The sequence below is a fragment of the Acipenser ruthenus genome, chromosome 32 (assembly GCF_902713425.1).
Source record: "Acipenser ruthenus chromosome 32, fAciRut3.2 maternal haplotype, whole genome shotgun sequence".
Classification (NCBI taxonomy): domain Eukaryota; kingdom Metazoa; phylum Chordata; class Actinopteri; order Acipenseriformes; family Acipenseridae; genus Acipenser; species Acipenser ruthenus.
Window position 1 is genome coordinate 8,665,358 of NC_081220.1, and position 24,267 is coordinate 8,689,624.

The 24,267-nt window shown below is 41.3% G+C and overlaps 2 protein-coding genes and 1 non-coding gene across 5 annotated transcripts in view; 2 read left to right on the forward strand and 1 right to left on the reverse strand.

Annotated features, from left to right (window-relative positions):
- Positions 1 to 5,720: 5,720 nt before the first annotated feature.
- Positions 5,721 to 5,839, reverse strand: LOC131703513 (5S ribosomal RNA). Its single transcript, XR_009309955.1, has one exon. It is a non-coding gene; the product is annotated as a 5S ribosomal RNA (ribosomal RNA).
- A 1,025-nt stretch (positions 5,840 to 6,864) lies between these two features.
- Positions 6,865 to 23,017, forward strand: LOC131702962 (zinc finger protein 135-like). 3 transcript variants are annotated; one of them, XM_059005794.1, is made up of 4 exons: positions 6,865 to 6,959; positions 7,678 to 7,941; positions 9,988 to 10,485; positions 20,680 to 23,017. In XM_059005794.1, the coding sequence occupies exons 3-4, from the start codon at positions 10,224 to 10,226 to the stop codon at positions 21,891 to 21,893; spliced, it is 1,476 nt and encodes a 491-aa protein (XP_058861777.1). In that variant the 5' UTR covers positions 6,865 to 6,959; positions 7,678 to 7,941; positions 9,988 to 10,223; the 3' UTR covers positions 21,894 to 23,017. The 3 variants fall into 3 exon arrangements, with proteins under 3 accessions (XP_058861777.1, XP_058861778.1, XP_058861780.1); XM_059005795.1 differs by lacking the exon at positions 6,865 to 6,959 and adding an exon at positions 7,028 to 7,116; XM_059005797.1 differs by lacking the exon at positions 6,865 to 6,959 and adding an exon at positions 7,033 to 7,088.
- Positions 10,418 to 24,267, forward strand: part of LOC131702963 (zinc finger protein 135-like) — a 145,234-nt gene continuing 131,384 nt past the window's right edge. Inside the window, exon 1 of the mRNA XM_059005804.1 lies at positions 10,418 to 10,485. The gene's annotated coding sequence lies outside the window, so the exon portion shown is untranslated. The remainder of the gene's footprint in view (positions 10,486 to 24,267) is intronic.

Here is a 24,267-nt window from a genome sequence, read left to right on the forward strand (position 1 = left end):
CTTCAGATACAGTGTAAGTATTATGAAACAACTGATTGTTTCTAAATGAATTCATTCATGTTTGTTAGACGTTCAAAGATTTATTTTTGTTATACAGTTCAAACCTTTGCAAAATGGCAGTACATTGCAGCAGGTCTTTTGTTGACAGTAGACATCTGAGTCAATTGTATTGTACAGTACCCAGTATAATTTGTATTTGAGTTTATTTTTATTGTATAGTATACAGTATATATTGTATTTGAGTTTATTTGTATTGTATAGTATACAGTATATATTGTATTTGAGTTTATTTTTATTGTATAGTATACAGTATATATTGTATTTGAGTTTATTTTTATTGTATAGTATACAGTATATATTGTATTTGAGTTTATTTTTATTGTATAGTATACAGTATATATTGTATTTGAGTTTGTTTTTATTGTATAGTATACAGTATATATTGTATTTGAGTTTATTTTTATTGTATAGTCTATTTTACTGTATATTTATGATGCAGGTATTCCCTCTCAGGGTAATTTATCCTGGAGTGTGGTCGCTTTAATACTGAAGTTCCTGACAGGTGGATTCTGTCCATTACCATTCCCAACAGAATACCCTGGACAGCCATGTTGAGGCCTTTTCCACACAAGTAATGTTTTGGTGCCCTCTGGTGAGCTTTCCTTGTACTTGTAAATGCGTGTATAGGATTACTATCAGCAAAAAACAAAACAAAACAACAACCTTAAATAATATTAGAAAACGAAAGATAGAATAAAGGGATAATCTTGCCCCATTACAGAAGACACCCCCTTTCCTTTTAGTAATTAAACAAATTAAAAAATAATAATGAAAGAATATAAACAAACAAACAAGGTTTATTCATCCTGTTGATTTTCAAGTTCTTCTAGCTGGGCTCCTTATTGCACTCATTCTGTGATCTTTTTACAGTATCTGTAAATACCTCTGGTTTGTGCTAAAGCTGAAAAAAATCCATAACAGTGCTGGATTCTCTGGTTTTCAGCCAGGTGGATAAGCTACTATAGTCATATTATTAGAGCCAAGGACAGGTGTCCTGGTAGGGTTAAAGCTAGCCTGCACACACAAGTAAAGTAGAGTTGATGAAATCGTACTTAATAATAACAAGAGCAAAGTCTTCTGTTGAGATTAGTTTGGAATCCAAAGCGTATAAAGGTTCACTTCATTACTGCACTGAGTGTGGAATTGCTTTGTCCCAATCAGATCTCATTATATTGATGAGTTTCTCGAGAGCACTTCATTATTGCACTGTATGCTCTGTTCTCTGCTAATTTTCCACAGTTAAATCCTGAATCCCTGCTTCCCGTCATGTGTCAAATAATTGCTGTGTCTTGTTCTTTTCTGTGCCTCCTACAAATATTCAGCAATTGAATTCTCTTCCAAAGTAAAAACAGAAATGCAGTTTATTGATTAGAAGCCTATTTTATTATTATTATTATTATTATTATTATTATTATTATTATTATTATTATTATTATTATTATTGAATGACGTATATGTTGAATAATAATAATAATTTAAACTAATGTTATTTGTGTGTCATATTTATCGGTATTACTTTGAATGTATTGTTTGTGGTGTGTGTGCTCTCTAGGCAGCAAGGTGTTTGCAATGCTGTAAACAAACAGTGTACTATTTTTCACCGTGTTTGTTGTCTGCTTATACTCGCCCACCGCGGCTTTGGCCCTGCGCCCCCCCCCCCGGTACACGCTACGCGCTGACCAGGTGTGTGTGTTGACCACGCGGTTAGGGTCGGCACATTGCGTAGCGGCCTCCCTGGTGCTGCGATACTGCGGCGCACGCATAACCCGTGATGTTATTATCTCGGGGCACAGGTGCTTAATATAAGCGCCTCAGTGGTAGTGCACAACAACGCTGCACGATACACGGTGCACTTAGTGCCCTCAGTACTCGGAGTGTGCAGTGCTCGGATCACACAGAACACGTGTGCATGTGTGCTGATACCTCTACCACTCTAGTGTGATTACGCACGGTACTCAGTTCACGTAGATATGGTGCCTGGGACGCACAGTGCAAGCAGAACATGTGGTGCACGTTGCGCTAATTGCGTAGGCACTGGTCAACCTAGCATATAGCTCACAGTGCTGCGCAGCACCCAGTGTAAACAGGGTACTCGGCACAAGGTGCACAAGGTTAATACCCTTGCTGCAACAATAGTGGTTGTATACACTATGCTAACACTTGCAAGTGTTCGTCGCAGTGCAAGCAGTGTCTCAGTGCTAATGCACAAGGCCAGGACTATGTCAGGGTCTCATCCCTGTATGGACATTATGGATCTCAAAGCCAAGATGATCCAGGTCCTGTCCAGGTCCCACAGCCCCAATCGCCATACCCCCCCCCCCCCCTCCCAACGGAGTGCAGGAGGGGTGGGCATGGTCGTCTCAGCTGGTACAGGAGGACACGCTGTCTATAGCGGCCTCGGGTGACGGGGCTTCTTTCTCCTCGGAGATGCAAGTGGGTGAGACCCTTACCGAGGAAGAGCCTGGTTCTGAGAGTGTCTCAGAAGCCAGTACCACCCCGCTGTCCAGCTCCATTTCGGCACTTGTGGGACATGCTGCAGCTTTCCTGCAGCTCCCCGGGACGCCAGCATCAGAACCATGCTGGTCCATTTTCCGGAAGCAGGCGCTGGTTCCCCACCCCCAGAGGTTCCAAGCCTTCCCAGATTTTTTGGAGGAGGTACGCTCCTCCTGGGACCACCCGGCCTCGGGACTCAGTGTGCTGAAGCAGGCTGCATCGCTTGCCTCCTGGTAGACTCCACCATTGCAGCCTTGGTTAAGGCCCCGCCGGTGGGTGGTCTTATTAAAGACCCGGCGTGCCCGAACCCCCAATGCAGGGTGACGGAGACACATTTGAAGCGAGCCTACACAGCAGAAGCGCAGGCAACTCGCTTGGCTAATACAGCTAGTGTGCTGACCACATATTTAGATGGTGTATTGCGTGAAGCCCCACTCCCCGGGCCTGTGGCCATGGAGCTGCGACTCCTGTCCAGCACACTGCTGCAAGTCTCCAGTCTCCAAGTACAAGCCCTTGGCCGGAGCCTGGCTAGCTTAGTGGTGGCTCGTAGACAGCTATGGCTGTCTCAAGCCAGGGTCCCTGATGCGGATAAGGCCGCGCTGCTTGACACGCCCATATCCCCAGGTCATACGTTTGGGCGAGCAGTGGAGGAGATTTTGCAAAGATCCCACCAGGAAACCAGGAACGCGAGGTATCCAGTCAGGTGGCCGCATTGCTCCCTCCCTGTGCCGCTGCATGGGGTAGGTCAGGCCGCTGACGAGCTCCACAGACTCGGACTGTCACACGAACAGTCCCAGTCTCCACAGCTCCACTGGGTGACCTAAGGCATCGCACACCAGCAGGTAACCGAGCCCGACCGGCAGGTCGTGGTCAGTCCACAAACCAGCGTCATAGAAGATTTAGGCCAGCGCCCTAAATACTCACTCAAAATTGCCAAGCCGCATGGGGCAAATTCTATTTCCTCTCGGCCACGAAGGTCCTTGTCCTTCCAAAACCCAAGGTGGCGTAGTCAACACAATCTCTTGGTATCATACAGGTTACAGTGGACACCCTACCCGTGACACATACATGTAAACTACACCACGGTGAGCAGCTCCTTCCTCCAGACACAGACCACACTGGAGTGTTTAGATTACTGGGTGTGAGGAGCCTTGTGTTAACAATGGGAGAACTGGGCTGACTGGGGAGCTCACTGCTGCTGCCTATTTCAAATGTTTTATTACTGTGTTACAGTATGGGGCAGCAGTAGTGCTCTGGCTCCCTCTTGTGCTCAGTGTGAGTGATGGCAGTGTGTGCAGCTTGGCAGGGCACTGATGCCTGTTTCCGGAGAGGGATTCAATCAAACACTAAGTTCACAGTTTAATAGAAGAGTGGATTAGTTCTATTTGTATATGTGTTCTAAGCGCTGCACTTCTGTTTCAATAAGTGTCACAGACAGTTCTATGAGATCTGAGCTGTGAACACAGGTGGGACTTGATAGGGTTGGGTGACTCACAGTGCAGTTAGATTATCCTTCCTGTAGTTTTATGTTTAGCCTCTCATTGCTTTCCTGCTCTCTAGGAGGGGCATTAGAAATCTGCCTGTTCAGAATGAACTGGCCCATAAGTGTTGAGACATGTGTGCCAGGGAGCTGCTGCACACATAAGGAATGAAGGAGACCAGGTGGGTAACAAGGATGACACAGGAGGCAAGACAATGAAGAATAAACTGCCTTCAATAACGCTGATGTGCTGATCCTTAATAAAAAATACAAATTCATTCAGGGACTTCTGAGTTCCTCATTTAAAAATGTGTCTGAAATTGAGATAACATCATTTTTATTATTATAAGTTATAATCCAAGTTAGAAAAAGTAGACTAAAGCACCCAATCTTCCATCTATTTGAGGTGCACACCATGTTAATATATGGGGCATTCCATACCAAGTCAACCAGTGCAGATTTTACTAGAAAAAATCACCTGGGTTTTTCTGACATGCTGAGTGCAGAAACTATGGTTGTTATTTTTTTTTAATTTCTCCTTCGACCTATGACCTTGCAAGGGTCAACAAAAAATGAGAAATTATGTTGTAATCAAACTGCCATGTTTCTTCAATTTTGCATTGTCTGGAGTTAGATCTAGAGAAACAAGTGGCAGGGTTTGCTTCCAGTGGCACTAGCTTGGAGCTGAGGAGTTATCAACTTGCATATGGGACTTGGTGTTTTTTGTTATCATGACATATTTGATTGAATACTGCTCATTTCTCCCGAGTAATCCAGGCTGATTCAAATTCAGGATGCTCTCTAATTAAGTATGACCCCATTTTTGGGGGGTTTTGCCTGTGGGCTTCTCGCCCTGGATTGTAAGTCAAGGTGTTTCTTCACCTCTTTAAATGTTGGTGATGCCCATCGCCTGGGCCTAACTACTGTTCTCAGCTGTTGACACTTCTTGGAGACGACGTTGTATTTTCTGGAAAAATTAGCAATAAACAATTTTAATTTTGACATTTTCTTTTACAAAGCATTTCATCTATTTAATGACACCTCTCCATGCGTCTGACATTTTTATATTGCTTAATCCTGTCCAATACAATGTGGAATATTTGAAGTAGTGTCCGATACATTCAGCAAAACTTTTAAAATTTGAGTTAAAAAAAGTTAACAAAAACAAAGACCATTTCAATGTGTTAAAATATTTGTCCTTAATTGCAACCATATAGTAAAACCACTTACATTTCTTTTTGACTTTCTTCTTCTCTCCTCAAGATGCCATCTGTTCCAAATGTTGGATTTGTTGCTTTTTCTTTTTAAGGAACACCAGTAAGTTTTCATGGCAGCTAGAAAATAGAAAATCATATTTAAATATGCATGTACCATTTTACTGTACATATATAGGCTGATATACTGATAATACATTGAATCTCAATGTCTTTGAAATCACGTAATCCCACAACAATGTCTATTTATCAAACTGAAAAAATAATGTAATTTTTTATGTTTTAACAAACTCGAACACACACACACATGGGAAAAGGGCGGAATGGATTGAGTTCATATCATTTACTTATGTTAAAAGTTTCATGTTAAATGTTAAAATAAAATGTAAAACAAATTCTAGTTGGAGTAAGTGTGAGAATATTATTCGAAATATGTGGGGAAATAGCGCCCCCTTTCAAGCTGTAGGTAGAAAAGCTTACAGCACCTGGTATTCCCAGGCGGTCTCCATTCCAAGTACTAACCAGGCCCGACCTTGCTTAGCTTCCGAGATCAGACGAGATCGGGCGTTCTCAAGGTGGTATGGCCGTAAGCGGAAAGCTGTGGTGGTTTAGTATGTTTCATAGTAACTAATACCGGAATAGTGCTACACGAGGAAAAAAGCATTGCTTAAAATGAATGAATGAATTCATAAATATCGACATAAATGTATTTATTCCCATACGTATTTATTTATTCATTTCAATATTTACATATTACTTTATTTATTTCGATAATTGCAGGTGGTCGGACAAACTTCATACAAGATTCTCGTCTGTATTGTTCTTTCAGTAGCCTAAATACCAAATTTAAACGACACCAAAACTGACCACGGGGTAAGAACAAATAAAAAATAAGAAACGCATATGCACGGCCATAAAACGACACACACACACACACACACACACACACACACACACACACACACACACACACACACACACACACACACACACACACACACACACACACACACACACACAACCTGAAAAGCAAACATTATACTGAAGGGAAAACAAACACGTAAAGAAGCAGAAATGAAATCCACACACCGTTATTAAAACAGCCGATCTCAGTTGTATTGTGTAATGAATGATAAAGGGCTAGATGTGTCATTGGACTCCGCTGACGAGGGGCAGCAGTAGGTTTAGTGGTTATTTGTTTATACTCGACAGATGATTCGGTCAGGATGGACACAGACCTGCACTTGCTCAAGGCAGACATATTTTAAACTCAAGTCTCATTCTGTATCACCAACACTGCATTGCCATGAAAAACTTGAATAAACCATCTTTGGAAACACTGGTATTAAAATATTGTATATGTACGAATCTTGCAAAATTAAAAAAAAAAAAAAAAATATCGGTAGTTTGATACAGCCTCTGTTCTTCTATACAATATTTTATATAATTCTATGCATTTCAGTGGGTAGTTCTAACCGCAAAGTCAGACACACCTAAATTTTTCCCAGTCTTTCCCCGCCAGCTTTTTGTAACATAATCTGGCCAATCAAATGTTCCATTAATCATTTTAGACTCGCAAGTAACCAATCAGAAGCAAAGCATTCGTTTTGCCCCCCAGAACAAGCTTGGTTTCCAAAAACTCAACTGAACCGGACGCATCATTTTAAAGCGCAAGATTTGCGGCGGGTTTGAGTTTTGAAGATTAGTAGCGGGTGAGTTGTTAACCATTTCATAAAATCCTGGATTTATATTGGTCTGGTGGGGTCTGGTAGGAAGATGTTGGAGAGCGGGATTCTGGGAAGAGCGGAGTTCGTTGTACCGGATGTGTGATTTTCAATAAAGTGTGTTCATTTAGAAGTAATACACAGTGTGAGTCTAATCGTTTGTGGAATCCACCCAATCTATAACACTGCTTGTACGAGAGCAGCCTGTTTCCTGTTTGTGTGTGAATACAACATGTAGTCAAATTTTTCCGCATTTTCTGAAACGTTAGTATAAACTACACGTTGACAATGTAATCCATGTTATATATATATATATATATATATATATATATATATATATATATATATATATATATATATATATGTCTGTGTGTGTGTGTGTGTGTGTGTGTGTCAATGGTTAACACGATTTCTGCTTCAGGGTTAAACCGAAAACTCGCCGAATTTGCAGGAGTTTTTTTTAATAGACGCATGCGCAATCAGTAATTTAAATTAAACATCTTCATGTTTTGTGGCGATTTAAAAGTGAAATCCACCTTAAGAGTCAGATCAGAATAATTCTGGTATTTTTAAGTTTCTGGAGTCTGAAAGTGAAATACAAATCCACTGCACTCGGGCGAGCGCTTTGACTGGGTGTGCCTGTCAGGAGCCCCCACTTAAACCTCTTTGACAGGACTTATAATCTTTCTTTTTTTATTTTTGGCAGCTACCGAGCAGAACCCCATTTGATACTGTGGACAGTTTAAAGATGGAATCAGTCCCGATTAAAGAGGAGCTCCCTAAACTTGAACTGGTCCCCATTAGACTGGAGTTCTCTGGACTGTCTTCCCTCCCCATTAAACAGAAGCTCTGTGAGATGCCATCTGACAGCATCAAGTCGGAGGTGTCTGGGATTAAAGCTGAGCGCAATGAATTGGAGATCTCCCAGACAGAAGAACCCCTTCCTGTGAATGAAGAGGTGCTGGAAATGGTGTGTATTACTAAACTGGAACCCCTCCAGAGACATATATAGAACTATGTGTACTCTCTCGTGTTCTTATCATCACCCAAGATGATGGACCGAAATCTCACTTGAACTCCGCTGATTGTAGCTCTAGATCTGTCTATAGATATATATCTGTAGTTTTGACGGTAAAATAACAGAGTTAAGTGATCTTTAACAAAGAACCCATGAACGTGACCACAACACCAGAATGGTGAAAATGTAGTCACAGCAGTTATAAGATTTTTTTTAAAGAATTATGTATGGGTTGGTTATGTATGTCAGACTGACTATAAGATATATCTGTCAGAAGTTCTCTACCAATAAATCTCTAGGCAAACGTATTCGACTGCATTGCTGTGTATACAAACTGTATAGGTATTTTGATCTAAGTGCTTTCAATGTATTTCATGCTAGTAATGTGAAACCATTTTTCTTTTCATTTGTGATCAGCAGGGATGCCCTGACATGTCTCAAAACACAGGGGGGTTGAGCCCCCTTTTAAAATGCTGACTTTGCCCGAGGGTGGCTGAGGTCTCACGGCCCCCACATACTCGATGCTGGTGGGCAGTTGCTATTCATTCATCACATGATTTTTTTTTTTATAATTCACCATAATCCTAACAATCCTAACCAAAACTTCAAAGCACAGGCAACCTCCAAAACCCTTATTTTATTTTATCCCCACGGGATGAATGCAGTACGTCCAGTACTTTCCCAGGCTTCTTGTAGAGTGTAGGTGTAGCGGTTGATCAAACACAACAGGGTGATGATGTGCACATTGCAGAAGTGTCACTGGTGCTTACATTAAAACATTTACAACTCATTCAGTTGGTGGGGTTCATAGATGTTCTTTGCATTCTTCACAAAATGTAAAAAATACAAATTCTCTGCCAAAATGCAAATTGCGCATTTTTCCACAGTATTCTGTTATAAACAGATTTCTAGGATCCCTGGGGATTAACACCTACTTTGAGCAATCGATCAAATCAATCCATTTTTAAATAAGTTGATCTACACAAAGTTTGACATGATTAAAGCATCATTTAGTAATTTAAAAATTACTTCTTTTATTCTATCGACCCTCATTTTTGTACACTGCAGTTTGTTTGTTTTGAACTTCGGCTCCCTGCTGCAGATTATTATTATTATTATTATTTATTTCTTAGCAGACGCCCTTATCCAGGGCGACTTACAATCGCAAGTAAATACAAATACATTCAAGTGTTACAATACAAGTCATACAATAAGAGCAAGAAATACAATAATTTTTGTTCAAGTGTGACAAACCACAATTCAATAATACAGAAGATAATAGTGATAGATACATCAGGATATGATTAAGTACAAACTACTACAGGTTAAACACTTGGCAGATTACAATATTCTGAAATACAGGATTAAATGCAGTAAAATAGGGGGCAGATAAGAGCAAAATAAAGCACATTTAAATGAAGGGTGATAGTGTCCCAGGATACAAACAGAGGAGTTCTACAGGTGCTGTTTGAAGAGGTGAGTGTTAAGGAGGCACCGGAATGTGGTCAGGGACTGGGCAGTCCTGACATCTGTAGGAAGGTCGTTCCACCACTGCGGAGCAAGGGTGGAGAAGGAGCGGGCTCGGGAGGCAGGGGACCGTAGCGGGTTGAACCCTATTTCAAAACACAAAAAAATGTTTTTTTTAAGGAGTGTACCATTAACGTCCATTACAAATATAATAGGGTGTTACATACTGTTCTGTGTAAAATGCAGTGTCTGTTGTGGCATTGCAGTTTACACTGAGAAACATCTGCTTCAGAACCGGTACTGTGCCGCCACCGAACCACCTCGAGAGACGGGTCAGTGACAGAATAAAGAGTCTCTGCATTTTACCTGCATTTTACCAGCATTTCCCATTGACACTGAAAGTGACTCAGCATCAGTGCCGCCACAGACACAGTGATTTGCTTCAGTGTAGACATGCCTCAGCATTAGTGCTAATCAGGGTCTGTGATATGAAACCAGCCTTTCATCTTTTTTTTCTTTTTTTTCTGACAGTTACCAAGCAGAACCACGTTTGATGCCTTGGACAATGTGAAGATGGAATCTGTCCCGATTAAAGAGGAGCTCCCTAAACTTGAACTGGTCCCCATTAGACTGGAGTTCACTGGACTGGCTGCCCTCCCCATTAAACAGGAGCTCGGTGAGACGCCCTGTGACAGCATCAAGCCAGTGGTGGAATTAAAGCTGAGCGCAACGAACTGGAGATCTCCCAGACAGAAGAACCAGTTCCTATGAAAGAAGAGGTGCTGGAAATGGTGCGTATTAAAATGGAGCCCCTGAAAGAGGAGGTACTCTTGAAACCAGGGAAGGAAGAATCCGAAGACTTGAAAGCAGCCCCCACTAAGCTGGGTCCGGTACATCTGCGGGAGTGTAGCGTGGTGCTGGAGAGAATCTATGTGAGAAAGCAAGGCTCTGGAGAGGAAGGCTCTCCCAACAGCACGCAAGGAGGTGGACAGGACGACGAGAGCTCACATTCAGAGTGCAGTCCAGCAGGTGAGTGACTGACTAGCTGTGACATTGTCATTCTACACTGAGTGATGGCCACAGTGTGACTGAGAGGCTGAGAACAGATAGCAGGGCTCCACATTAGCATCCAGGTTCATTTCACATACTTGTCTACACTGAAGCAAATCACTGTGTCTGTGGCGGCACTGATGCGGAATCACTTTCAGTGTCAATGGGAAATGCTGGTAAATGCAGCGACACTCTCAAGGTGGTTCAGTGGAGGCACAGTGCCGGTGTGAAGCAGATTTTTCTCAGTGTGAACAGACACCACATTTTGTATAGGACAGTATGTAACACCCTATAATGTGTGTAATAGATGTTACTGGTACAGTCCTAAAACTCCCCTTATTTTTTCGTGTTCTGAAATCTGGTCCTGCCCACATCTGCAGCTGATGACACGGGGCTGAAGTTCGAAACCAACTGTCTGACCAGCGTAGGCTAGTATATTGTATATTTTATGTCACAGGTTGGGTAATAAATAGCTTAAATATTTAATTTCACCTCAGAATATAAATGATAAAAACACAAATACTGTTTAAAATACCATATGTTAACAGCATTTCTGCTTTATATTATAAAATAAAGTTTAATTTATTAGAATAAGTTAGAGTTCTGGCTAAAATGGTTTATTCTTTAATTAAAATACTGTAGCCTACTGTTTTATGTGTATGATTACTTGGCACAAAAAGTTTGAAACAAACTATCAGTTTAACTTGTCTAAGCAACATACTGAAATGTGAGTTACCGGTAGACTTTATGTTTTGTGCTCTTGCAGATTTGAAGAACAGAATGTTTTTGTTTTTTAAAAAACGAATCCCTATTTAATGTGTGCAGCATACAGTATATTCTTTTGAAGTGTGACACACCGGCAGCATGTTTTAACACTGCATGATCTGCCTTCTATGTAAATGGAGGTATGCTGCCAAATTGCAGCTGAGCCTGTAATATCGCTGTGTGAATGCCGTACTGAAGGGTCCTTTTTGTAGGTTTACTTTTTTGCTTGAGTTTTTTTTTTTTTTTTTTTTTTAAGTATTTTTTTTTACTAATTAATAAAAGCATGTCATGATCAGGACCCATCCTTCAATAAAAGGGCCGTTATGGCAGAACAAGTACACACATGAGGAAATACATCCACTTTGTCAGTCTGTGCATACAGTAAATTGGTAAGCAGAAATCAATATATTTTGGAGGTGATTATTGTGAAGAGTCTGAATCGGGATTCATTTCAAGACGTCATATACACAATTTGGGGGTGGGGCCCTCCTAGACGGTCACCTTGCTTGCCTTGCCCTAAGGCCGGCTCTGAGAGACAGTGCTAATCTCTGTAGCCGGACATGTACAAAAGTATTTAACAGCAGTTAAATGGACATTAACACATACCGTGAAACTTCTATTAAACGGCCAGGCATTTATTTACAAAACTCACAAGCAGACCAGCGCCTATTGGAGACTGCCAATTTATTTGAGACCTGGCGATTATATAGACGAGGAAACTTTGGAAAATGAACAAGCAGAAATAAAAATTTGTATTGTTAATATACTGTAATATTGTAAGGGTTTAAAAAGATTAGACAGCCAGGCATGGGTTATATAAATGCGAACAGGCCACTTGAATCAAGCATGGAGGGTTTATTACAGTGAAAAGGGATACAAAACAACCGTGCCAAACTCAATCTTTCTCTTCTTATCTGGACTCCCCTGAACTGACGGTACAGTAAAAACAAGCTCTATATACAAATAAGTAAATTAAAGATATAAACTACTAGCACTTTTGTTTATAAATATAGATCAATGTTGTCTATTAATAAAGATAAGTAATGAAATAATAATAATAGGTCTAATACTGGTAATAATAAGTTCAATCCATCCCAGATATAGAATGCAGGTAGGTTAGCCTTACAGCGCAATAATAATAATAGTTTGTTTTTTCTTATGGCCCCTGGTGGTGATGTCTCCGTTCAGTATATCCAAGTAACCATTTCCATAACCGCTTACTCCTTTACAGGGTCATGGGGAGTAACCATTATGTATTGTGATAACAGCATCTTCCAGATATCATTTCAATTTCCATTTAAATCATGATCTTATGTACACTTTGTATTACTAAACTTTGTACTTCTGCCCTCATATAATGCGTCTTTATTTTACACATTGCAATTGAAGGTAACCTGGCTTCAAAACGATACAATTAAATACTGGTCTTTTTTTATTCTTAATAAAATTACCCTTTTTATTTGTTATAAATGCAATAAATTCAACACAAAGCAACGCGATATGCTGTTCAAAGCAAGAATTATTAAACTTAAACCAGAATGTATATGTTTGATGCCCTCAACACACACACTTCAAGTGGTGCTCCGCAGCCCTTGTGTGCTCACAAAGTCTCCTCGCAATTACCCCAGACCGCTCGTGAACCCACAATGCTATTCATGAGCTACTTGACTAACGACGGTGTTTGGGAAACACATCAGATTTGACACGTTGCTGTTACGATGGTCGAGTTACTTTTGGGAAACGGCACCCTGGATAACTTTCGAGTTAGACCTAATGTCGTTTAAACAATACATTTCTAGCATATTATTCCAACTATCAACATTAATAAGCACAGTCAACATTGATTATTTGAACATTTTCAACAGTAGTCTTTTTGAAACGAGTAAACACAAGTCTGTTTGCGGATCCTGGAGTAGTCTGTGGACTATGTGGTATCAGTGGTTTTGGTCATGGTCGTGGCAATAATAATGGGTTTTTGTTTCAGAAATGAAAGCTGAAACACATTGAGAGTGGTCCAAGTTTATTGTGTGGTATATTGCAACCAGTAAGTTCCAGTGTGTTTTGCATTGAAGGGATGAATTCGCAACTCCTTAAAGGGAATGTCCGATCCCCCCCCCCCCCATTAGGAATTTTTCAACAACAATGGATATTGAATGAAGTCATTACCCAGCCTCCATGTTCGTCTTTCTTTAGGGATTTGACATCTCCAATCTTTGAATGAAGTCATTACCCAGCCTCCATGTTCGTCTTTCTTTAGGGATTTGACATCTCCAATCTTTGAATGAAGTCATTACCCAGCCTCCATGTTCCTCTTTCTTTAGGGATTTGACATCTCCAATCTTTGGCAAAGCAGTAGGTTTTATGTGTTTTTGTTCATCAGTATTTTGTTCTGGAGGTACTGCCTGTATCAATTGCGGGTTCTCGCTTCCCCTCTGTTAACATCACTGTGGAGTTCTCCTTGTTTGTTAATCACTGCTTCCACCAGATCTTAGTTCATAGCAAAGCAGTAATCGGCTTGTTTATCTCTCATTGAGGGAACACAGGGATCTGGACTAAAGGGTGCATTTCAGTGACTGCTAGCAGGCTCACCAATGCACACAGAACAGCAGCTTCTGAAATGAAAAATCAAGTGAAGGATTTATTCTTTGTTAATATTTGAAAACCTTAAATATATATTGCATGACTTTTGCCCCAACCTCCCCATTGAAATATAGGTCTAAGACTTTAATTTAGAATGTATTCTAGACAATATCAGCCTTTAAACAATTTGCACTAATCCACATGAAACCATTTATATGTCGGCTGTTTCCTTGTTTTTACAAACCATCATATTCCCCTCGCCACATGTGTCTATAATTTCACGTGGTCCCGTCCAATTTGCTGCCCAAGGCCACTTTTGTAAAAAGTTTTTAATCATTAGCTTTTCCATAATCTCAGTCTACAAGCCATTAATTAGTTAATGGCTAAAGTAAAACTTGTTTTCTTATTACAATGTCAATGTGTCTTACTTTTAAAATGTTCAGATTACTTTTAATTTTTGTAATATGAATTGCATTTATTCTCATGGATCTTTCTCAATGGAACTGGTAGATAAACATCGTAATGGATCTGCTCCTAAAGACCATCCACAGTAATTTATCAAATTTGGCTAATTGGGTAAAACTTCAATGTAATTTAATGAACATGTCCATAACTACCAGATTCAGTTAACAGCCAAGGTCTTTCAGTGTTTATCAAAAGTAAGAAATAAACAATTTAAATGATTCTTACAACAAAATGCTTTATGTGTTAATTAATTCTATGCAAAATCAATCACCAAATTCATGTTATTTTCTTCCTAATCACTTCTAAGTATTCAAAGTATATTATTTAAAAAGTGGGCATTGAAATGAGTGTGTGTGTGTGTGTCTGTGTGGTGAGAGCCTGTAGTCCCAGAATGCAGCTGGACATCTTTCTCTCCATTCTCACACAGTCCGTACAACACAGCTTGAGATCCCAAACACAGTTCAATTTATTGTATTTATTTGTTTGTCGAAACCAAATTGTACCCAATTATGTAGGTAAAAATCGATGAAACAGTTAAGAGATTTGATTAACATTCCCAGTCCTCTAATTCACTCTCCCTCTAGAAGCTATAGTGTGTGCAATATGAAACTTAATGTTATGTTCTTCTTTAAAAGAGACGGCTATCTCTTACAGCGACCTTTTTGAATAGTCAGAGTTTTCTGGTACTTTTTTTTTTTTTTTTTCAAAAACAATTCACATACATTTTGAACTTTTATATGTTTCCCATAACATCACTCAAGCATTTTGACACTTGACATTGAAGACTATGACTTTGGCACTGACTGGCACTCAGTTCTCTTTTAAAAGCCCAATCATTTGACAACTGCCTGATCATATTCCTCCCACTTTCACAAAAGCCGTTCCAACAGAAAAGGCTACCTTCCTTCCCTCCTAATAACGTTTAACCTCTGGGCGGGAGGGTGGGAAAGTTAGAGTCCAGCCAACCCTGACCCTGACACCTGTCAAATACCAGACGGACATGGCTGCCTTTTCTAACCTGGATGCCCTGCCGTCTGCTAACCGCTGTCTCTAATTTTATCCTATTGTTGCCCCCTGGGTTTCTGTTAGAAGGCGCACGTTTAACCACCACATTTTCCCTTAAGCCCCATGTCCCCATGTAGCAGCACTAACCCATCTGGCTGCAGTGCAGGGCATAGGGTCAGCAACACCCGCTCTGGCGGTGGTGGTGGTGGCAGTGGCCACACTGCTGCTAGTGGTGACAACAGCCACTCCTCTGCTGCTGCTGGGGCAAACGGCCACTCAGGCACGGGTGCTGTCGGCTCCAGACGCTCCGACAGGCTCACTTTCTCTCCCCGTGGGAACCATAGCTCCGCCCCCTCTGGTTGACATGACTGCCATTCCCCCTTCCTGGGCTGGCGGTAGCTCCTCCCCCTGAGAATGCTGGGCTGAGAGCTCCGCCTCCTTCTCTGGTAACTTGGCTGGCGGTAGCTCCTCCCCTTTAGACTGCTAGGCTGAGAGCTCCTTCTTTCCTGACCAACAGGATGGCAGCTGCCTTCTTCTGCCCCGCCGCCTTTTCCGCCTCTTCTTATTTTACTGGCTAATGGAACAGAAGCCCCTCCTTCCTTCTCGTCTCCTTTCTTTTCAGTGGCGGACGCGACCTGGAAGCCCTTTCGTCTTACCCATCTCTTCACTCTGCTGTCTGCTTTGCACAAACTGTCAAGGCTGGTGTTGTTTCAAAGAATAATTTGTCCTGTTTAGAATTAATAAAACCTGTAATTATACATTTTACTTGTTTTTTTTAGTTATGTTTATTTGAATCAAACTTAGGTGGAATCGCCACTGTTGGTCAAAATTCTCAGGAATCTACAGGAGGGTTCTGTATTTAATCTGGGGTCTACAGGGTTAATATGACATCTATTGGGGAATATGACTTTATTCCGAATCGGCAGGCTTACCCCCCCCCCCGCTGATATACTAGACTTAATATTCAATCACTCTTATTCATTTATTTCTAATACACAGATTTAAAATGATCTTTATTGCTAATCGGCGGGTTTGTCCTCCGATATATTGGAGTTGATATTCAATCACCCTTATTCATTTATTCTATTTTTATACAGCAGATTTGTGAATCAACATATAATCAATGAGTTTATTTCCAATTACTCTCTCATTTACAATCAACAAACAAGGTTATCGTACACACAATTACTCCCAGAAAACTCCTGTAACCTTGACAAGCTTATTGTGCATTCAACTGCTCTCTGGTTTCTCCTGCAACCCAATCTAACAAATGACTCTCTGGGTTCTCTTGCAACCTAGGCTAGCCTTTCCCATTTGCATGTTCAATTACTCTCAACATAGGCAAGCTCTTTTTATTTTTTTTATAAACTTAGTCGTTGCCAGTAATTTATTATTTTCTCCCAATTTGGAATGGCCAATTATTTTATTACGCTTGGCTCACCGCTACCACCCCTGCGCTGACTCGGGAGGTTGAAGATGAACACACGCTGTCCTCCGAAGCGTGTGCCATCAAGCCGACCGCTTTTTTTCACACTGCAGACTCACCATGCAGCCACCCAAGAGCTACAGCGTCGGAGGACAACGCAGCTCTCGGTCAGCTTACAGGCAAGCCCGCAGGCGCCCGGCCAGAATACAGGGGTCACTGGTGTGCGGTGAGCCGAGACACCCTGTCCGACCTAAGCCCTCCCTCCCCCCGGGCGACGCTCGGCCAATTGTGCGCCGCCCCTTGGAAGCTCCTGTCCTCGATCGGCAAAGGAATAGCCTAGATTCAAACTCGCGACTTGCAGACTATAGAGCGCATCTTGCACTCACGTGGAGCGCCTTTACTGGATGTGCCACTCGGGAACCCCCCAGCATAGGCAAGCTTAACTGTATGTACAGTCCCTCTCAGGAAATTAGCAATAAACAACTTGACTCCCTGGTCTTCGCAACCAGAATGGGATCAGGACCATTATACTCTGTATAGTACAGGGTTGCCAGATTTCTACAGTGTTTATAGCCCAAAATCACTTCAAAACTAGCCTCATTTGTTTTTTTTTTACTGAAACCAAGCTTATTACCATTAACATGTAGCCCTATCCTTCAATGCTGCTACTGTTTCCCAAAGAAGAAAACAGTTCAATCTTTTAAAGTTATGCCACCAATCTAATTAGATGATCACATCATTTAAATCAATTAAACAGCCACATCAATTAAATACACCTAACAAATTAAAAAAGGCAAGTTGTTGGCTCTTTTTTGCAAACACAAAAAAGTTAAGTTAATTGAAAGTATGCCCCATGCATTGAAATAACACATAAAAAAACATTTTTAACCTCTTACCTTCAAACTCCTCGTTTAAGGGCCAGCTGTTATCATCACGCAGGTGTATCTCAAGTCAATTTTAAATGTACAAAGAAAAAAGTATGTACCAAATAAAACATTTTTACTTTTATATATATATATATATATAATATTAGTTTCAAAAAAGCTCCTCTGAGTCTGCACCATCTTCTGCGTTATTTCCTTCATATATGTCGCCTGTAAACAATGACAGCATTGCTTTGGATGGCTGAAATTGGTTGCAGCAACACTTATTACGCTGCATATATGCTCTGACCCTAAGAATGTTTTCCAACAATTTCTCTTGCATGCGGGTCCTTAGTTTGGTTTTGATTAGGGCCATTTGTGAAAAAGCACGTTCCACTGATGCATTGCTAAATGGTAGGGCTAAAAGAGATAAGGCAAAAAGACCAAGTTCAGTGAAATCTTTATCACCAGCTGCATCGGAGTGTTTAGCCACTTCAACCCAGAACTCTTTAATTTGGTTGTCTTCAGTGTGCTCCCAGTGTACATTGTTCAAAGCTCGCCATTGCTGTTCGAGTTTGCCAAGATCTCCATTGTAAAGTGGCAAAAATGATAAATTTGCCATCTGTTCCTTTTTGGAACTGAGTACAACAGTTGGGCTGAGAACGGTAAGTGACTCAAGTTGCTGGATATTAGGAGGCAATCTTTGTTTGATCTCTTTCAGAAACTCGAACATGTAATCTCTGCATCTGTGTTTGATATCCTCTGCTTTCTGAGGTTCGATCTTTGATTCTGACAGTTCTAACTGGAACTTGATCCCGAAGTCCACTGCTGAAAGTGGCAAGCTGTTTCTGTCGGACGTTATGTCAAAATCCATTACAGATGACCATGTTGGAAAATCGTGAGGTTTCATGATTCGTTGGATCAAACTGCGGTAAAATGTCATTAAATCAGCAAGAGGTTTCGCTGGATTGGCACCGTCAAGCTGAAACAGCTTGTTTATTCTGTTGACCTCAGTGACGAGGGGCTGAAAAAAAAACAGATACATTCTGTTTACGCGGTCTGAATGCATCTGGTACAGCAGTTCAGCATTGTAATTCCTTTCAGTGTCCTTTGTAAGCTGAAAGTGCAACTTTAGCTCTTCATACTGAGAAAGCACTCGATCAACACACTGGCTAATTGCAAGCCATCTTGTGTCAGAAAGCTGCAAAATCTTCAGCGGGCCAACATTAATGGTGGCATAGAGATCGCGGTACTTCTTTTGACGCTGAGTGCTGTGGGAAAACCACGAGTATGTCTGTGATACCATGTACTCGATGTTTCGAGGAAGTACGTCCATTGCTTTTGATGCACAGAGCTGCAGTGAATGACAAACACACTTGATGTACACAATTTTTGGATTCACCTCCCTTAACTTTGTTAGTACCGAATTATTTTTCCCACACATTGTATTGCAACCGTCTGTTGCCAGACCAATGCATCTTTCCACTTCTTTTGTTTTCCTTTAAGAATTTTTAACAAGGCTGTTGCAATGCTGTGAGAATCACCGGCTGGCAAGCTAACAATCCCGGTAAATGATACGTTCATGTTTTCTGCTGAAGTACCTGAACACCACACAGAGTTGCTTGTTTGCACTGATGTCTGTGCTTTCGTCCACAATTAGAGAGTATGGCTCTTTGGCGATGTCTTCAAGCATCTCCTGATGAACAATGGGCCCGATGACACATTTTATAAGTGCTGAGCATTTTGTTCTATGAAGACTAATATCCTTCTGTACAACTTCCCTGACTATGCATCCCAAATGATCTACGGTGAGGATGCTGGAAAGGCAAGCAATATGGGCTGCCAGCTTCAACTCGCATATTTTAATGGAATTGTCAACTTGTTTCTTAAATCCTGTGTCAAATAAGCTTCTTGTATTTGAATAGGGAGCTGCATTTCTAATATGTTTCTCTGTCTTACTGTGAGCTAACAGATCGCTGTGATGCGCTCGCACTTCACATTTACAGTACCTACACGCTGCTTTTGAGTCATCGCCAGGTACACGGCTAATCCATGCTTGTAACCCTTTTTCTTTCTCAGTCTTTGCAGTATTTTTTTCAGTATTTAGATTACTTCTTTATTTTTCCTGCTTTTTAGCGGTTTCGATGTTTCTACCCTGTTTCTTAAAATGGCTGCTTTTCACTGTCAATTAACACAATCATTCGTCTCTCACTCCTGTTCACTCGCATGGTCATGCGCAGTGGTGGTTGTGGTCATGCGCAATATGTTATTTTATTGGGAAACAAAGTTTTACATAGTTTGTGTGCACTGCGGCGGGTAGGCTGCAAAAGTTTATACATTTTTAATAAAGTTATTCTTTTTTTATATGTATAAAGTAAACTAGCCCAAAAAACCACGAGACCTCTTGAAAGTAGCCCAAAAAGTAGCAACCAGCGACTCCTAAATATTTCCCGCGGCTGTCTTTTTAAAGGAAAACCGCGGACCTGGCAACTCTGGTATAGTATTTCAAACACCCAATCTCTGTCTACTTTACACCACCCCTTAAATCTGTTTTTCGAAAAAGACTAAAAGTTCTAGGCTGACTCTCCTGATCAAACCTTCCGAGATCGGCACAGGGCCCCAGAATCAGAGTGCACAGATTCCTCGTAGAAATGTACAGCTCTGTTACCTCCTACAATCTCCCTATCCTAATCTAGCTGATCGGGCTAGTATTAATAACAGATAGGTACCCATTGCAACCCTTTTTGACAAATAATAAACAATAATCAACAACACCAGAAAAAACAGTATAGTAGGTTACTATTCCTGTGATGAATAAATTAAACTTATACTCCCTCATCCTTAGTATTCCTCTAAAGTTCAGTTAAAGAGAGGTTAGAAGGTTCCTTCATGCGTTCAGATGGATGAAATCAAATCAGTTTTGCAGCCTCCCTGGTGCGGACTACACTACAGTTACCTACACTACCTAACCCAGAAAAGGTCATGAAACGACATAATGAGGAAGGAACATTTTCTGCATTTCTTACTTAAAACCGTCTCTGATTTTTCACTCCTGTTTGTTTTTTCCAGGTTCCAGTCCAGCAGTTAAAGCAAGGACCCAGTTAAGGAATTTAAAAATACTGAGAGGAGAGAAATTAAAATATACCAGAGGAGAGAAACCGTATCACTGCTCTGACTGTGGAAAGAGTTTCAGGCACTCAGGAGACCTTGTGATACACCAGCGAATTCACACAGGAGAGAAACCCTATCGCTGCTCTGACTGTGGAAAGAGGTTCAAGTCATCAGGACACCGTACAGCACACCAGCGAATTCACACAGGAGAGAAACCGCATTGCTGCTCTGACTGTGGAAAGAGTTTCAGGAACTCAGGAGACCTTTCAAAACACCAACGAATTCACACAGGAGAGAAACCTTATCGCTGTTCGCACTGTGGGAAGAGTTTCAGTCGGTCTGGAAATTTTGAATTGCATAAGCGAACTCACAAAGGAGAGAAACCATATCACTGTTCTGACTGTGGGAAGAGTTTCAGTCGGTCAGAACACCTATTAATACATCAGCGAATACACACTGGAGAGAGACCGTATCACTGCACTGACTGTGGGAAGAGTTTCAGTCGATCAGGACAACTTGTAACACACCAGCGAATTCACACAGGAGAGAAACCATATTACTGCTCTGACTGTGGGAAGAGTTTCAGGGATTCAACAGACCTTGTAAAACACCAGAGAACTCACACAGGAGTAAAGCCATATCACTGCTCCGACTGTGGTAAAAGTTTCAGTCAGTCAGGACAACTTGGAAAACATCAGCGGATTCACACAGGAGAAAAAACGTTTCATTGCTCTGACTGTGGGAAGAGTTTCAGTTCGTTAGCAAACCTTGTTTCACACCAGCGAATTCACTCAGGAGAGAAACCGTATCACTGCTCTAACTGTGGGAAAAGTTTCCGTCACTCAGCATCCTTTGCTGTACACCGGCACATTCACACAGGAGAGAAACCGTATCACTGCTCTCACTGTGGGAAGAGTTTCGGTCACTTGGCATCCTTTGCTGCACACCAGCGTATTCACACAGGAGAGAAACCGTACCGCTGCTCTGACTGTGGAAAGACTTTCAGACGGTCGGGACACCTTGTTTCACACCGGCGCGTTCACACAGGAGAGAAACCGTACCGCTGCTCTGATTGTGGGAAGAGTTTCAGTCAGTCAAGATCCCTTGTTACACACCAGCAAATTCACACAGGAGAGAAAAAAAAAGAAAATGTAAATAATGTTCCTGCATAAAAATAACTTTTATCCATTTTGCTTCCTGGCATTTCAGCACAGCAGTGTGCTGCTGAATAGTGTGGCTGCCCAAGCCGAGGAGACAGTCAGAACAAATCCTTAAATGGAATTTACTAGTGTAACGACCTCGCCCTTAGCACAAAGCCAACCACTATGGAGTGATTACCTCCCTATATTAAATATATCCCATGACAAAAACAAGTTCGACAAACAGCTGTTTAAAGGGGTGATCTCAAATGCAAAAATCCAAGTTAGGAGAAGCAATTAGGCCAATCTTGTCAAGCAAATAGGCACAATTGGAAAGGTGCTGGGGCCCAAGATTCACACAATTCTTGCTTCTAACTTTGCGCCTTTTTTTTGATCGCTTCGCTCCACTTTATCGCTCCTCTTGAAATGCTCTTTGTATGATTGAAGTGACTGAGACACACACTCACATTGTAATACGAAAGACATAATTTCGGATTGGATCAGAATCTGAGTGCTCATGTATCACAGAGCAGCTCTCCTGGTAAACCCTTTGAAGGAGGAAACAAACTGCTATTGTTAATTATTTTGCATAGAATGGCACAAGGCAGCTGTAATAGAGTAAATGTGGATGCGCTTTTAGACTGTGTGTTGCTGCTTGCCCCACCTTGTGCAAATTCAAAGTGTAAAACCAGATAACACAACAAGCAGGGCACAAGCTAAGCGATGAGCTGTATTTGATTAGGGAAATAAAAGCTGTTTACTTTGACTATCTGCGTCAGTCTGGATTCTTATAGAAATCAAATGTAAGACAACAAATATACTAGAAGTGTCAGGGGTGGAAGTTGCAGGTTGAGATTTTAGAGTCAGTGTTTCCCTGCATGCATCACTGTGAGCAGCTCCTTCCTCCAGACACAGACCCACACTGGAATGTTTAGATGACTGGGTGTGAGGAGCCTTGTGTTAACAATGGGAGAACTGGGCTGACTGGGGAGGTAACTGCTACTGCCTATTTCAATAGTCTTATTACTGTGTTGTTACATTATGGACAGCAGTGGTGCTCTGGCTCCCTCTTGTGGTCACTATTAATATCTGCTGTGTGTCTCTCGGAGGTCAAATTAATTGCTCTTTGTCATTAAAATGCTGTTTTTATCATCAAACTCTTTGGACTACTTTTCTGAGTATGAACACATCTCTTCTGTATGCAGGTTTTTAAATGATGAAAACAAGAAAAAGAATGAAGTAAAGCAAATAGATTATTGTTTACTTCCTCACATTGTTAAGTAATAGCAGCACTAATGTCCCCCACGGTGGGCTCTAAGACTAGATCATTGACCTGGTCTTTCTTTAAATGATCTTTCACGTTGGACACATTCAAATGTCATCACTGTCATTAAACAACATTTTACATTCATACTGAAATTATTTTATTAATATTGCTTACTTAATAAAATAAAAACAAATCTTCTAAAAATTATAAAATTCAGGGGCTCCTGAGTGGAGCATTCAGCAAAGGCACTGTGCCGGAGTGCAGGATGTGCCCTATAGCCCGGAGAGCGCTGGTTTAAATCCAGGCTATACCACTGACACAGCCTAATCAAACCCAGCTCTGTGCAGTCCGACTGTAGCAGCTCTGCAGCTGCTCTCAGCCTCAGCCCCTGTGGTTACTGTCTATGAGCCAGAGCAGTTCCTGCAGAGCTGAGGGAGGTTTTTGTACGGACGTGTATCACTGTGTGAATGTGTAGCTATTGCCCTGCTGACAGTAATAATCTCCTGCATCTTCAGGCTGCACTCCACTGATGCTCAGTGTAAACTGTGTCCCTGATCCACTGCCACTGAATGAAGCTGGAGTCCCAGAGTGACGGTTAGAAGTAGAATAAATCAGGAGTCAGGTTTCTGCAGGTACCAGTGGATGGAGCTGGTACTAACAAAGCTGTTGGCTGTACAGCGGATAGAGACCGTGTGTCCTGGAGAACAGACTGAGCTGTTGGAGACGGAGTCAGAACAACGTCTGCACTGGACTCTGGAGAAAAAATACAACAAAAAATGATTATAAAATAATAATGCAAGAGTCAAATTAAATAGTGTTGTGTTAGAATACAAACAAAATGTAAAGAAGCGGCTAGACAGATTTACTTCAATGAAAAGTTCTGTTTAAAATGAACTCCAGTCAAGCTTTCAGATTTATAAATAACTATTTAATTATCACCTTGAGCAAAGAGCCCCCGTGTCCCCAGCAGTAGAAGCAATGGCATCATTGTACTGTGTGTTTCAGTGACTCTGAAAGGGCTGAGCAGTGACTCATCAATACTGTGTGTCTCAAAGTGTTTGGAGCAGTGAGGCAGGCACCGGTATACAAAGCAGCTTCCTTTCTACAAATCCTGCTGCTGCTGCTGCTGTCACAGATAGA